General features: G+C 41.6%; 1 protein-coding gene across 1 annotated transcript in view; it reads left to right on the forward strand.

The window, feature by feature from the left end:
* The window catches only part of MED12L (mediator complex subunit 12L), a 208,277-nt gene that overhangs the window by 148,939 nt on the left and 45,190 nt on the right, over positions 1-14,148 (forward strand). Inside the window, exons 21-25 of the mRNA XM_066622573.1 lie at positions 4,964-5,191; positions 6,178-6,319; positions 8,094-8,214; positions 10,944-11,039; positions 13,948-14,061. Coding sequence (XP_066478670.1) covers positions 4,964-5,191; positions 6,178-6,319; positions 8,094-8,214; positions 10,944-11,039; positions 13,948-14,061 — 701 coding nt within the window. The remainder of the gene's footprint in view (positions 1-4,963; positions 5,192-6,177; positions 6,320-8,093; positions 8,215-10,943; positions 11,040-13,947; positions 14,062-14,148) is intronic.

Raw genomic sequence — 14,148 nt, forward strand, 5'->3', positions numbered from 1 at the left:
TCTGGCGGGTTTCCTGCTTCTAACGTATTTGAAGAAGCTTTTATTATTCCCCTTAATGTTGCTGGCCATTCGTTCCTCATAGTCTCGCTTGGCCTCCCGTATCACCTTCTTACATTTCTTTTGCCACAGTTTATGTTCCCTCTTATTCTCCTCATTAGGGCAAGACTTCCATTTATGTAAGGAAGCTTCCTTGCCCTTCATAGCCTCTCTAACCTGGCTGGTTAGCCATGCGGGCACCCTCCTGGATTTAGTGGAACCCTTCTTTCTTTGCAGTATACACCTCTGCTGGGCCTCTATTACTGTTGTTTTAAGCAGCCTCCATGCACTCTGGAGAGATTGGACTCTTTTTACCCTCCCTTTCAACCTCCTTCTAACCAGCCTCCTCATTTGTGGGAAGTCCGCCCGTCGGAAGTCAAGGGTTTTTGTTAGAGATTTGCCCGGTATTCTTCCCCCAACGTGCATGTCAAAACGGAACGCAGCATGATCACTGTTCCCCAATGGCTCAGTAACGTTTACATCTCTAACCAGGTCCTGCGTACCACACAATATTAAATCCAGAGTCACCTGTCCTCTGGTGGGCTCCGTGACTAGCTGCTCTAAGCCACAGTCATTTAGCACGTCAAGAAATCCGGTTTCCTTGTCGTGACCAGAACACAAATTGACCCAGTCAATATGAGGATAATTGAAGTCCCCCATGATTACAACCCTGTCCCTCCTTGTCACCTCCCTTGTCATAACCACTGTCATCTTAAAATGGGCAGTGGCCAGTCTAACTTAACTGACCATACCACCCCCATCCTCCCTCCACTAGCTTCACCCTCTAATACAGCCTCCCTCAATCACCACACCCTGACCCTAAGTCAGACTTCCTTAGAAGCATCACTTCTGTCAGTGGTCTGCACTCACCTGCCTCAAGAGGTGCACTCAAGCATCTCTTGAATCAGTAATATGCACACTTTGGCTGCCTCCAGCTGACATGAGAGTGATTAGACAACAAAGAGATTAATTGGGGGCAACTTCTTTCAGCTGCTATTACAACTGCAGTGAGCAGCTCATTCACATCAGGAGCCCAATTACCATATGGCCAGATAAGGAACTTTCATGGGCCTTATGTTTGGTTTAACAGTACTGTCTTAAGGCTTTGTTCCTCCTTGTCTCTGTGTGCTCTTGGTCATCTTTTTGTTCAGCATTCCATCAGAGCTGCCACTGTTGCAACTCTTCCAGCCATGCAGCAGCCTTCTCTGCTGCTATCCTCCCTGGTGTTCTCTGCTGCTGTCCTCCCTGACTCATTGGTATCCTCCCTGACCTGGCATCTGAAATATTGCGTTTAAGAACCACATAGTGCTCTAGGACAGTGGTTCCCAAACTTTTTTGCACCAGGACCCACTTTTTGAAATGACACTCTGTCGGGACCCACCTAGGTTTACCAGAAAGGAGATCTCGAAAGAAATAATTCATTTATTTACAAGTAATAATAACCAGAAAAAGACACTCAAACGTTTATCTCCCTATATTTACATATACTTGCAAACTGCAGGAGCTCAGCTGTTTGTAGGGTAATTAGCAGCTATCAGATTTTTGAATAGCTTCAGGGCTTGAGGCAATTAGTTACCTGATCTTTCCATCACTTTTACAGGACCCACTAAATAAAAGGGCGTGACCCACTAATGGATCCCGACCACAGTTTGGGAACCACTGCTCTAGAGTCTTGCTTGTGCCAATACATGATATGTAGTATATTTGTAATTTTACTTTATGCTGTATACTTTCTGTGCTTTATACTGTGCACTTTCATAAGAAAAAAAACAAATACTTGGAAAGTCTGATCCTACTTCCTCTAAGTAGTTGTAGCAGAAGAAATAATGGTTTGCACAACTTCTGCTGTGGCTACTGTCAGAGTTCATGTTTAGCCAACCAAGCAAATCTTTTGCCCTTATGGCATGGATCCAGTACAGTGTTGTACTATCAGAACCCTATAATTGAAGACAGACTCCCCTCGATATAATTGAAGACAAACTCCCTTGAGAACAGAGCCATCTCCAACCTATCCCTTTCCCTGCACTTCCCAGTGCTTTGCAAATGTTTTTGTGTAGCATTGCATTTCCTAAATCATGTTGGCTGCAGAGAATCCTCTCACACACACACACTGAAATGTGTAATGGTGATGGTGTGTCAGTTCTGTGATGGGGTCTCTCTGTAATGCTGGTCTATCACTGTGTTTCTGCCTTTTGAGCCTCCAAGCTCTGGTATCACAACAAAAGAGAAACTCTGCCTCTCAATCAGCCTGCTTTAGTTGGAAAAGAGCCTCCATGTGTGTTTATGCAACATTAGGTCATTGTGATCACAAGTTGGATGCACTCTGGCTTTTGAATAAACACTTTACAGAAGCTATGTGGATTTGTCCATTGTCAATTATGCAGGAAGTCTTTTATCAACTTGAGTATGCAGACCCTGTCTCTAATCTGACATTTAATCCAAGACCATTCTCAGGAATTGCACAAAATGCATGTTGAGTGAACTTGCATTGCATTTTTGCATTGTCATATATTATTAATTTGAAAAATCTGTCCCACCTTTCTTCTTTTAGGAAATCAAGTTGAATTATAACATGACAAAACAAGCCAGTAAAAATAGTGAAAAATAGCAGGGCATAAGCAGTAAATATCAGAGGCATAAGCATATCCGTAAAGCCTTATAAAATGTTTGTAAAAAGAACCAGGTCTTCAGGCTCTGACAGAGCACTGGCAAAGAGGAGGAGACAAAGGGCACAATCCTAACCCCTTGTCAGTGCTTTCCAGCACTTACATAAGGGCAATGCAGCTCTGAGGTAAGGGAACAAACATTCCCTTACTTTGAGGAGGCCTCTGTGAGTGATACTCAACTGCAGGATGCAGCACATGTCCCATTGGCACCTCTATGCCAGTGCTGGAAAGCACTGACATAAAGGGTTAGGATTGCGTCCAAAGGCACACTAAAGGACAGGGAATTCTACAATGTGGGGGCCACCAGCCAAACTTCAGAAGGCAGTGGGACATGCAAGAGCACATCACTCTTAACAGATGGCTAGATTCATATGCAGGAAGTTGGTCCTTCTGTTTATCTTAGCCCCAAGGCCTTTAGAGCTTCAAAGGCTCTCCAGTACCTTAAATTGCACTTGGAATCATACTGGTAATCAATGCAGCTAAAACAAACAAAAGGAGAGACAATTTTGCACTGGAGTAGTTGTATTTGAAGATTCCTTAGATCTTCAAGGGAAACCCCATGTAAAGCACATTGCAGTAAACTGTTTGTAAGGCATCTAAAGCCTGGATCTCTGTAATTAAATTCTTTTGAGACAGGAACAAGACAATTTGGCCTATTGGTCAAAGCTAGACAGAAGCACTTCAGGTCATAGCTAATACTTAGCATCTAGGAGGACAGCTTGACTCTCCTTCAAGGAGATTAAAACCCCATTCAGAAGTGGCTGGTATACTCTTGCCAAATCAGTCTCTTGATCAGGACAATTTTTAGTTTGTCCACATCCAGCCTTTTGCTGACTCCAGACTATACATATGTAGGTGTGTGTTCAGAATATACATATGATTCTCTTTGACTTTTAGGTTCAGCTGGTGAGAATCTGCTCTAAATATAATCTTACTTGGAATACCATATTAGTGTCTACAGAAAGCAGGTCCTCTTCAAAAACTGCTCCAGAGCTCTGGAATATTCATCTGGCATCCTTTGATGTTCCTGAAACAACATATTAGAGAGGGTCCGTAGGTCAAGGGCACAATCAGTAAGCCCTAGATTGGCATTGGCATATCCAGGTTTTCAGATGGAGCAACCGCCATCTGAAATTCTGGCAACTGCTGCCAGTCAGTATAGACAACAGACCAAAGGTCTGATTCAGTCTGGCCTGTTTCATATATTCAAAAATGTTGTTGTATCATGGGAGATAATTCCAGTGGATTCTGCTGGTTTTATGCATTTGATGATATTTCTTGCGGTGTTGAGATTTGGATCTTAATTTTAGTGATTTTATTGACTTCTTTATGTGTATAGTGCTTTGAGAACAGTTGTTGAAAACTTTGAGCGCAATCCTGAGATTACACTGGGCTGGCATAAGTCCCTTACGCTGGTCTGGGAGTGTTGCAAACATGCTGTAAAGCATGTTTGCACCTTCTCTGGAGTCAGCTGGGCTGGCGCGCAGAGTTGCGCTGGTCCACGGAGGCCCAAACCAATCTCCACGCCAATGGGACAGGTTAAGTTTGCGCCAACTGAATCAGGCCAGCATGGGGGTCTGGGAGGCGTGGGGAAAGAGGCATTTTAAGATGGCGGGAGGGCAGGCAGTGGGTGGGCTCATGGGCTGGCAGGGGTTGAGCAGAAGGCGGGGCCAGGATCCGGCACTTATGCTGGATCCTATCCCCGTTCCCTGGCAACCCGGGCAGATCCAGGCTGCTCGGATCTGCACTACCTCTTGAGGTGGCGCAGATCTGAGTAGCTCCATTGGGACTGCTGCGGTGTTACCCAGGCTAAGGGGAAGCCCCAGGCTGAGCTGCAACTGGCCCCAACCTTGCATTGGTTACGGGGCAGGTCTGCTGGCCTCTCCATTCCAGCACGTTAGGATTGGGCTGTTAAACAAATTCCATAAATACCGATAAACATAATCTATGGTTTTAATGGAACAAAGAATTTTATGGTATTTTGATGTTAGTGCAATTATTAGAAGTTGAATTTCAGAGTTGTAAGTAATATTATGCAAATACAAATCGATTGTATCCAAAGGAGAGCTCTGTATCTGACTCAGTTCATTCAGAAGTTTTTAATTTTAAAAATTTGTTCATTTAGAACATGTAGTATGTAGAACCATTCAAGAGATTTTTGTAGCCATGTAACTTTAAATTTTTTTTAATTAATGTTTAAGCAGTCATTTCTGCAAAGTACTATTTTTCTAAACTAACTCTGTCCTTTTCTTTTCCTTTAGTAGTGCCTGTTCAAAAGTAAAGCAAACAATCTATAGCAATGTTCAACCCTCAAACTCCAATTTGCTATGGGATCCAGAATTCATGTTGGATTTTATTGAGAATCCCTCCATTCGCAGCCTCAACTATTCCATGCTGGGCAAGATCTTGAGCGACAATGCACCTAGTCGCTATAGCTTTGTGTGTAATGCACTAATGAATGTATGCATGGGCCACCAAGATGCAGGCAGGTAGGTGAAATTGCAGAGGACATTCTGCTTTTAAGACCTTGTAACTTTGTCTTCCTCTTTTTTTTTCTTCTCCTTCCCTCTCCTGTTTTTGTATACTTTTTTTCATTATTATCTTTAGTAACTGGTTTCTTCTTTCCAATTCTTTCAATGTTGCATTGTTCAGTCATGTATTTTTCTTTTTCAGACAAACTCCATCATGCTGAATGTATATATGGGAGCTTCTTCTTCTATGTATTTTCCTTGATTATTATTATCTCCCTTTACGATTGTGTGCACATTTATGTCATTTCTACATTGACCAATAACCAGTTTGTCATCCCTACATAAATGGAATAGCTTCTGTGAGCATTTAGCGCATGATCCTCTTGTAATTTGGTTTTTCTGTGTACTCGCAGAAAGCCCTTTTGAGAAAAGCTAAAGCTTTGGAAGAAGCTTTCTGAGCTTCTTCCAAAACAGCTTGAAATAGCTAAGCCTATTGGCTAGAAGAGCCAAACATACTTCTAGCTCTCTCTGCCGCCCCTGAAGCTTACCCTTACAATGTATTGGCAGCAGAGAGAACAGTATGGACAGTTTCAGGAACTGCAGAGGACTCTTCAAGAACTGCGCAGCCTGTATTCTGAATACTGTATACTGTAGCATATAAACTCTAGTGGGCAATAAAAAAAGATTTTTGGAAAGTGTTGCACAAGAGCTTGTGCAGAGGAGCTCCTCTGCTTTGGGGGAGTCATATTTCTCATGCAACATTCTTCTGCTACTTTAGAAATAGCCCTGTTGTGTGCAGAGGATGACAACTTTGGATTCTAACTGTGGTGATGTGGAACAGAGTACATTTAACTGCACTCACTCACTCACTCACTCACTCACTCACTCACTCACTCACTCACTCACATACATACATACATACATACATACATACATACATTCTTTTTTCCCCTTAGACATGGTTATTGATCAATTAACATGTTTCCTTTCTTTTTTTCTTCTAGAATAAATGACATTGCTAACTTGTGTGCAGAGTTAACTGCTTGTTGCACAGTGTTAAGCTCAGAATGGTTAGGGGTCTTGAAAGCCCTTTGCTGCTCTTCAAACCATGTCTGGGGATTTAATGACCTTCTTTGCAGTGTGGATGTAAGTGTGGAAGATGTTATAAATAGATAACCCTCCTATATCTAGTGTGGTCAGTCATCTAGAATTATATTTTCTATAAATAGTGCTTTATATGTTCTCTTGCATAGCAGCTACTTTTTGTTATGTAGTCCAGTAGTTCCCAAACTGTGGGATTTTTGGTGAGTTGAAAAACTGGCAAACTGATAGCTGACAAAGAAGATGTATTGAGTCCTATGGAAAGTGAAACTGTGCCACAAGTGTGCATTTACTTGCAAGTAGGCAACTGTGCCTTGGCTCTTATCAAAGGTCAGGTGAAGGGGAACACAAGGCCACCAGAATGGTTCAACAAACACTCCAGAAGGCAGCCCTCTGTGCACCACTGTGTAAAGGATAAAAATAAAGGCTTGAGTGGCTGGTAAAGTGAAATATTATTATTATTATTATTATTATTATTATTATTATTATTATTATTATTATTAAGTCTCATAAACCTAGGTGGGTCTCAACAGTGTGTTATTTAAAATTGTGGGTCCTGATACTAAAAAGTTTGGGGACCACTGTTGTAGTCAATTCCTTGCTTATAGTAAAAATAATTATAAGGACAGAAAAAAAATCTTTAAAGATTTGACATACCTGTATATTCAAATACAGACAATACACTGTTTTAATGTTCCAGCTGTATATATCTGCATGCATTGTAAGAGTTAATTTATTTTTAACTCCTTTTTCTCATGCTTACAGTGAAGTTGGTTAAATACTATGACTAGAAAACTTTGTCTATGCACCCAAAAGGGCTTCTTTTCTTATAGTATACTTCAAGACCATCTGATCCACAGAATAGCTTGAGGGAAGGACTACTGCCTCACTGTCAGTGTAAAAATGCTCCATTTCATTTAGTTCTAGCAGACTTTTGTCTATAAGGCAGTGGTGGCACCTTACATCTCCTCTTTTATAATATCCCATGTGTCTGTGAGTAAGCCTGTGTCCAAGTCTCCCTCTTGAATTGTTTTGCCTGCGATAGTAGGAGAGAGACTGTCACAAAACTAAGAGGAAGGATAGAGTAATTGTGTTTGGGAAACCAACAGCCTTTTGTCTGAAAGAGACTCTCCAGAAGCCTCTTCCCCAAGGATCTGCATAGGAGTAGGTCTGATTCCCCCTAATTTAGAGAAAATACATGCTTTAATAATAGCAGCAGTCTTAATTAGGGCAGAACCAAAATGAAGGCAGATTTTCATAAACATGAACATCTTTGGACTTCTGGAAATATTTGTAATGGATTGAAAGGACACCAAAGTGTTCCCTTGTAGGAAGAGAGATCCTGCTTCACAGCTGTCAAGGTTTATGAGGCCAGTGTTCCCTGTCTTGCTAGTCTGCACCATGGTTCCTTTTGCAATAAGGAGGAGTTGTGTTTTGTATCTCTCCTTCCCACCTAAAGTGATGATGAAAATTACAACTGTATTTACAATTCTTGTTGGGAGTGCTAGTGCATACTGCAGTTTGCAGTTCCAGATGTAATGGGAAACTGTGGTTTACCACGCAAATAGAGGTGTGGAAGGGAAGGAGACTGAGGAAGAGGGAAAACATGAACCCAAAATTAGACTGCATAATATAATATTGTGGCTTGTTGTGTGAAGCCACACACACACACCCTTACCCTTCATTCTAGTTGGTCTAAAAAATACAGAGTTGCCTGGTATTTTGATCACATTATTTAGTCCATGATAAAGTAATCCTGCTGTGTTTCCCTACAATCAAATGGCCTTGAATAACATAATTCTGCTGTTTTTCCTGTAAGGTGAGTGACTTATCTTTCCATGACTCATTGGCTACCTTCACTGCAATTCTCATAGCCCGACAGTGTTTTTTCCTGGAGGATGTAGTCCAGCATGTTGCCCTTCCTTCTTTACTTACAGCAGGTGAGTAGGCAGAAACATCAGCCAACTTTGTTTTGTTCCTTTATGTTGAAAGTTTCCTTATATAGACAGTATTGCATTGCATTATTTATGGTTAGTCCTTATTCTTGTGGTTCTCAAACTCTCAGGGAGTTTGAGGACCTCAGTAAGTGCCTGCGTGGGAGCTGGGAAGGCAGCAGGGGCAGGGGAAGGCAGCTATGCAATCCCCAGGATCGTGTCGTTAAGGGAGCTGCAGGGACTGGCATTAACTTACCAGTTCCCACTGCAGCCTCTCGGGGGTGCAGGGAGCCCTGCATGACCGTCTGAAGAGCTCCCCAAAGCTTAGAAAGTGAAAGTGGAGCGATTACGCCCCATCTTTGCAAAATTGAAAGTGGAGCATGATCACTCTGCTTTCCTTTTCTGAAGGCTGAGAGCCCTGTGGAGGGTTGCACAAGGCTCCCCACACCCCCAGGAGGCTGCAGCAGGGACTGGTAAGTACATGCCAGTCCCTACAATCCCCTTAGTGACATGATCCTGGGGATCGTGTCACTGCCTCTCCCTGCCCCTACCCCTTAAGGGGGCAGAGGCCAGGGCCCTCAGACTGGGGCATCATGACACCCTAATTTGAGAAGCCCTGCCTTACTTCAAGGAGGTCAGGGTTGCATACATGGCCCTTTCTCCTTCTCAAGAACACTATGAATTAGGTTAGTCAGAGGCCCAGCCCACTTGTGCAGAAATCCACATGGTAATTCTTTCCCACAGAACAAATGCATGTTAGAATTCAGAATTCATGTGGGTTTCTTTATCCTGTGTGTTTCGTGCCATGGAATATTCAAGTAACTTTCTTGTTGCCCCTTCTCCATTCACTTCTCCTTTAATCTTATTCCTTGCTCTGTTACAACTAGGAACTAGGAGAGGATGGTTGTCATCAGTGAGATGATCATCTAATGCATGCCTGTTCAGAAGCAAGTCTCATTGTGTTCAGTGGGACTTACTCCCAGGAAAGTGTGTATAGGAAGTCTCTTAGTGGGAGAGAAAGATGGGGAGAATGAAATTGAAATATCTCTATCTGCTTGCCTGAGTGTGAATGGGTATGGGTGCGATGAAAGGGTACCTGCTTTGGGACATGATCCTATGCCTACTTTCTTGGATGCCCAAGGAGTGGCCAACAGCTTGCTCCTATGTGAGCGGGTCAGCTTTGTGAATGTTGGCACAGAAACCAAACAGCACATGAATTCTGCTGTCACTGCCAAGAGCAGTACTGGTCTCAGAAAGACAAACTCTCGGGGGTGGGGTGATCCCACCCCTATTTTCTATCAAGTGCTGCTGGGATAAGTGCAGGCACAGAAAGTCTACTGAAAAATGAGTAACAACACTGAAAGAGGGAAAGCTTAAACCTTGAATAAAGCCCTGGATTGCAGTGAACATGTGATTGTAAATCCCGCTGGAGTTGAAACTGTTGGGTTTTTTTTCCAATGGAATAGTTGCACTTTTGCTTTGGACCTGAGAGAGTATGAGAGAATGACTGTGTGGTGTGTATGACTGGCCCCCAGGTCATCATGATCGAGCAGAGGTTTTAACCTGAGACTCCAGTCTTAGTCCAACACTCTCCAATCCCCTGCATTATGCTGGCTTTCTGGTAAATCATGGAAAACCATTCTTCAGTACTGAATTTTTTTTTAAGTACAGGATAATCAGACATAATGTGATTCTCTTGGGCGGAAACCAGGGAGCATGCAAGTAATGCTATAATCATCCAAAGGGTGATGTCTTCTTTTTCACGGCTGGCCATTTCTTAGTATTTATGTCACTGTGGATTATCTACATGTCAGAGAAGACAAAGACCAATTTATCACTTTTAAATTTTGTTTAATACAATGTTCCACAACTTAAAATGTATGTGTATTCTATCCTCAAATATAACTTCAGTGTTTTGGCCCCCCACCAGCATCTTGGAAAATACTTAGATGTAATGCTTTTCCCACAGTTTGATGGCCTTACTTTATTACATTTTTGGAGTATTACATACTCTCAGCTTCTAAATTACGTACATTTCTTGCTTTTATCTTAATGGTCTGGTATAACTTCATTCATGTCTTTCTCTGCTCTTCTGCCCTTTTCCTGTTTTCTTGCTCTCTTACATGTGTTTCTCACAAACCATCCTTGTCTCTGTGTCTTCGTCACTCTTCACTTTTTTCTGCTTCCCTTTCCCATGGTAATAGTTCTTCCTTTTCTTTTTTTACCTCTCTGTCTCTGTCACTCTCTATTTGATTTGTGAAACAAATTCAGTGATTTAAAGAATAACTGAAATGTGTTCATTTTGAACTCCGTAACATTTCTTTGAAACACCCTCTTTATGTTTGGTGCTTTTTGCACATAATTAAATGAAAATAAGAATGTTCTCAAGATTGCTCTAAAATTTAAAAGAAGTTATAAAAATGCTGCCAGTCTTTGTGGGCCCAGTCCAAATTTCCAGCACTGATGCAGTCCTAAGGTAAGGAAACAAAATTCTCTTGTCCTGAGGAGACCTCTATGATGGCTCACCCATCGCAGGGTGCAGTGCATACCCCGTTGACACTATAGCATCAGCACTGGAAAGTTGAATTGCATTGGACCCTGTACCTTATTTCTTGATGGAAGTATAGCAAAGTAGTATTCCGAGGAGGACAAAATGGCTACTCAGTTGGGCTGAAATATTGACAGTGAAATTATAGTTTGCTCTAGCATATTGATATGGTAACAACTTTCCACAGCCTGTGGAGACCCAGATGCTGAGCCTGGGGCAAGGATGACATGTCGGCTTCTGCTGCATCTTTTTAGAACACCTGAGGTTTCCTTGCTGCCAACTGGTAAGTACCAATTTGCAGGCTTCCTGTCTTCTCTTTGCATTTCAATTTGAAATTCTCAGAAGAATTTGATGGAGCCGAATCCAGAGGCTTCCCTTGGGCAAAAAAAGAAGGCAAGCTATCTTGTGGAAATTGATGTTCCTGAGGGACTAGTTTGTGCTGGCCGTGTTCTTTTCTCTCTTTTCTAAAGACTGCCTCACATTTTACAATCAAAGCAAGCAAAAATTGCTTGGGCAGGAGGTCTGGTCTAGAGGGTAGAGCCTCCATTTGCCTGAAGATAACATCCGAAGGTCACCAGTTCAAGGCACCGTGAACGGCGAGACCTTGAAGCAACTGACAAGCCTAGCCAAGTTATGCCGAGTTATTCCACCTGCTCTTTGGCCGCTGTCAGCCTGTGTGGGAGGAAAATGGAGGCCGGAATGTGATACCAGATCATTAAAGATCCATCTGAAATGTTGTGGTTCTTGAAAGACAGAACCTTCTTCAATTGTAAAAATCCCTATTGGGATTTAGTAAAGCCTGCCTATGTAAACTACCTTGAATTAAAGTCTGAGGATAAATCTGATGACCAAGAAAGGCGGTATATAAATATAAATACCTGTATTATTATTATTATTATTATTAAAAATTAAACTTTTAATGCTTGTTCAATATAATGTACAAGATTGGCACATTGTTGTTGTTGTTGTTCTTTAACTGTGTATATACCAAGAAATCATGGCTTTGGCTTCCCATTGCATGCTACCACCATTTTGTTAAAATATTTAAACTTGTATGCTTCTGCTCTAATGTATGAAGTAGCCCTGTGTTGGTGCACAAACATTTTGCAAGTATACACTCAATTCTTGTTATCTGCTGTAGTTAGGTTCCTGAAAACCCAGCAGATACTGGGATCCTATGGGATCAATGTGGTTAAAGGGAGGGGTAGCTAACCTGGTCAGGAATGCCATCAGTGGAAAGCTTCATAATGGTTCAGTGGTTCTCAAACATTTAGCTCTGGGACCCGCTTTTTAGAATGAAAATCTGTCAGGACCCACCGGAAGTAATGTCATGATCAGACATGACATCATCAAGCAGGAAAATTTTTAACAATCCTAGGTTGCAATCCTACCCACACTTACCCAGGAGTAAGTCCCATTTACTGTCATTGTTAAAAGAATATGCATAGTAGCTTGTTAAAAGTACAGGTCTGTAACATTTCCCCAAATGCCGTCACATATCAGTGTAGCATCAAGTCTAATGTGTTCAAAATAAAATATTGAAATGAATGGGGACTCAACTCAAATTGGCTCATGACCCACCTAGTGGGTCCTGACCCACAGTTTGAGATACACTGACATGGATAGCTTTAGAATGGCTGCTTCCAAAAGCTTCAGGACGGCAGCAGGGAGTTTCAGAATGACCATGGATGCAGCAAATAACTTCAGAATGGCTGTGGATAGCTTCAAAATTGCCACTACAAATAGATTCAGGCTGGCTGTGGATAGCAGAGAACAGGTAGAGGATGTAAGTTACACTCTTGTTCCTGTGGTTAAGTGAATCTGCAGGAATGGAGTGCGCAGATAGCTAGAATTTACTGTACATTTCTCGTTCCTGTTAATTGTTAATCTCCATCAGAAACTCATGGTTTCTTCGCATAGACCAAACATATAAATAATATCTGACAGATGCCTGTTGCCTTGTCTGTAGTGAATTATAAGGGTATCTGTTGGAAATTTCTAACCCCTGAGCTATAGATTAGCAGCAGCAAAATATGGTTGAGCGGAGCCAGATGCAGTTCAACCAGGGTTTTTTAAAAAATCTTTTTTTACCCTCTGTTTTGTTTCACCTTTTTGAGCTAGCTGTGTTGAATATGCTCTTGAGGTTAGCTTGAGATATGTGTATATAGTGATCAGTCAGATAAAATGGACAGATCCAATGCACGGTAATCATCTCCTGCTCTGTGGAGTAGGCATTCTTTTTTTATAAACATCCTTTAATCTAGAGTTAAACTGAGATCAGGGAAAGCAATTCTAAAGGATTGTCATAGGTCAGTGCTTTACATCCCCCTGAAAAGCAACCTCCTTTTGCTAACTTAAGAGGGCATGAAAGTATTGATATTTCAAAACACATTGCCCCCATTGCTGGGGCACCAGATTGGCTCTTCCTATTTTACTGTGCTTGCTAGTAAATAAACTGCCAGTATGGCAAGGTAGAAAGTGTTGGTGTATTTATGTTGGCTATGGGGCAAGTAGTGCACCGTCATTCAGAATGACAGCTTTGTGAAGGCTTTCGTTGCCCAAAAGTGACATTGCCATATAGCAAAATTTGATTGACTATGAGATACTGTAAACTTACTGTGCTGGGTTCACATAGCCAACAAGAAAATGTCGATTGTTTTTAAGCACTGAAAAGGCTACACAAACAACAAAGGTGGGGGGGACTTTTTGGAGTCCCTGAAAGCCTTTTTTGTATGACAAAAATGGTTAGCCAAAAGTCAACCCAGCACTAGGCTCAACTTTTCTTGATCACCAATGTACGGATCATAGGAATGAGTAACTATGACTTTAGGGTGACCCCACAAATGCTGTGATACTTCTAACCTGGTTGCCTAGAGTAGGAGAGACTGTGCTGTCTAACCGTTAACAAAAATCTGCTTGGAATTTATAACCTAGTCTATAAAATACTGTAATGTCTGTCACTTTCTTGTTTAACTTTCCTGAAGCCAGATTTGGATGTTCATTATGCCATTGTTTTACATCATCATTGATGTTTACTTTTACCAGAAGGTTTAATAAAATGTTGGTATACCCATTAGCTAAAGCATTTCTCTAGATTGGGTGGTGGGGAGGATTTCTGATCATGAATGTTTTTTTGTTATAAAACCTTTTTGTTTCTAAAGAGTGAAATAGTTCTTCCTCTTCTTCCTTAGGGAAATCCTTTCCAGGAATCCAGTCATCTTGCGATCGTCATCTTTTAACTGCAGCTCACAACAGCATAGAAGTGGGGGCTGTGTTTGCTGTTCTAAAAGCAATACTGATGCTTGGTAAGATCATGTAAAGTGTTGCATGTAAAGTTCTTTAACATATGCTTGGGTAAAGGAAGTTTTTTTCTATTGATTTGTATTCACTTG

Source organism: Tiliqua scincoides, chromosome 3 (assembly GCF_035046505.1).
Source record: "Tiliqua scincoides isolate rTilSci1 chromosome 3, rTilSci1.hap2, whole genome shotgun sequence".
Lineage (NCBI taxonomy): Eukaryota > Metazoa > Chordata > Lepidosauria > Squamata > Scincidae > Tiliqua > Tiliqua scincoides.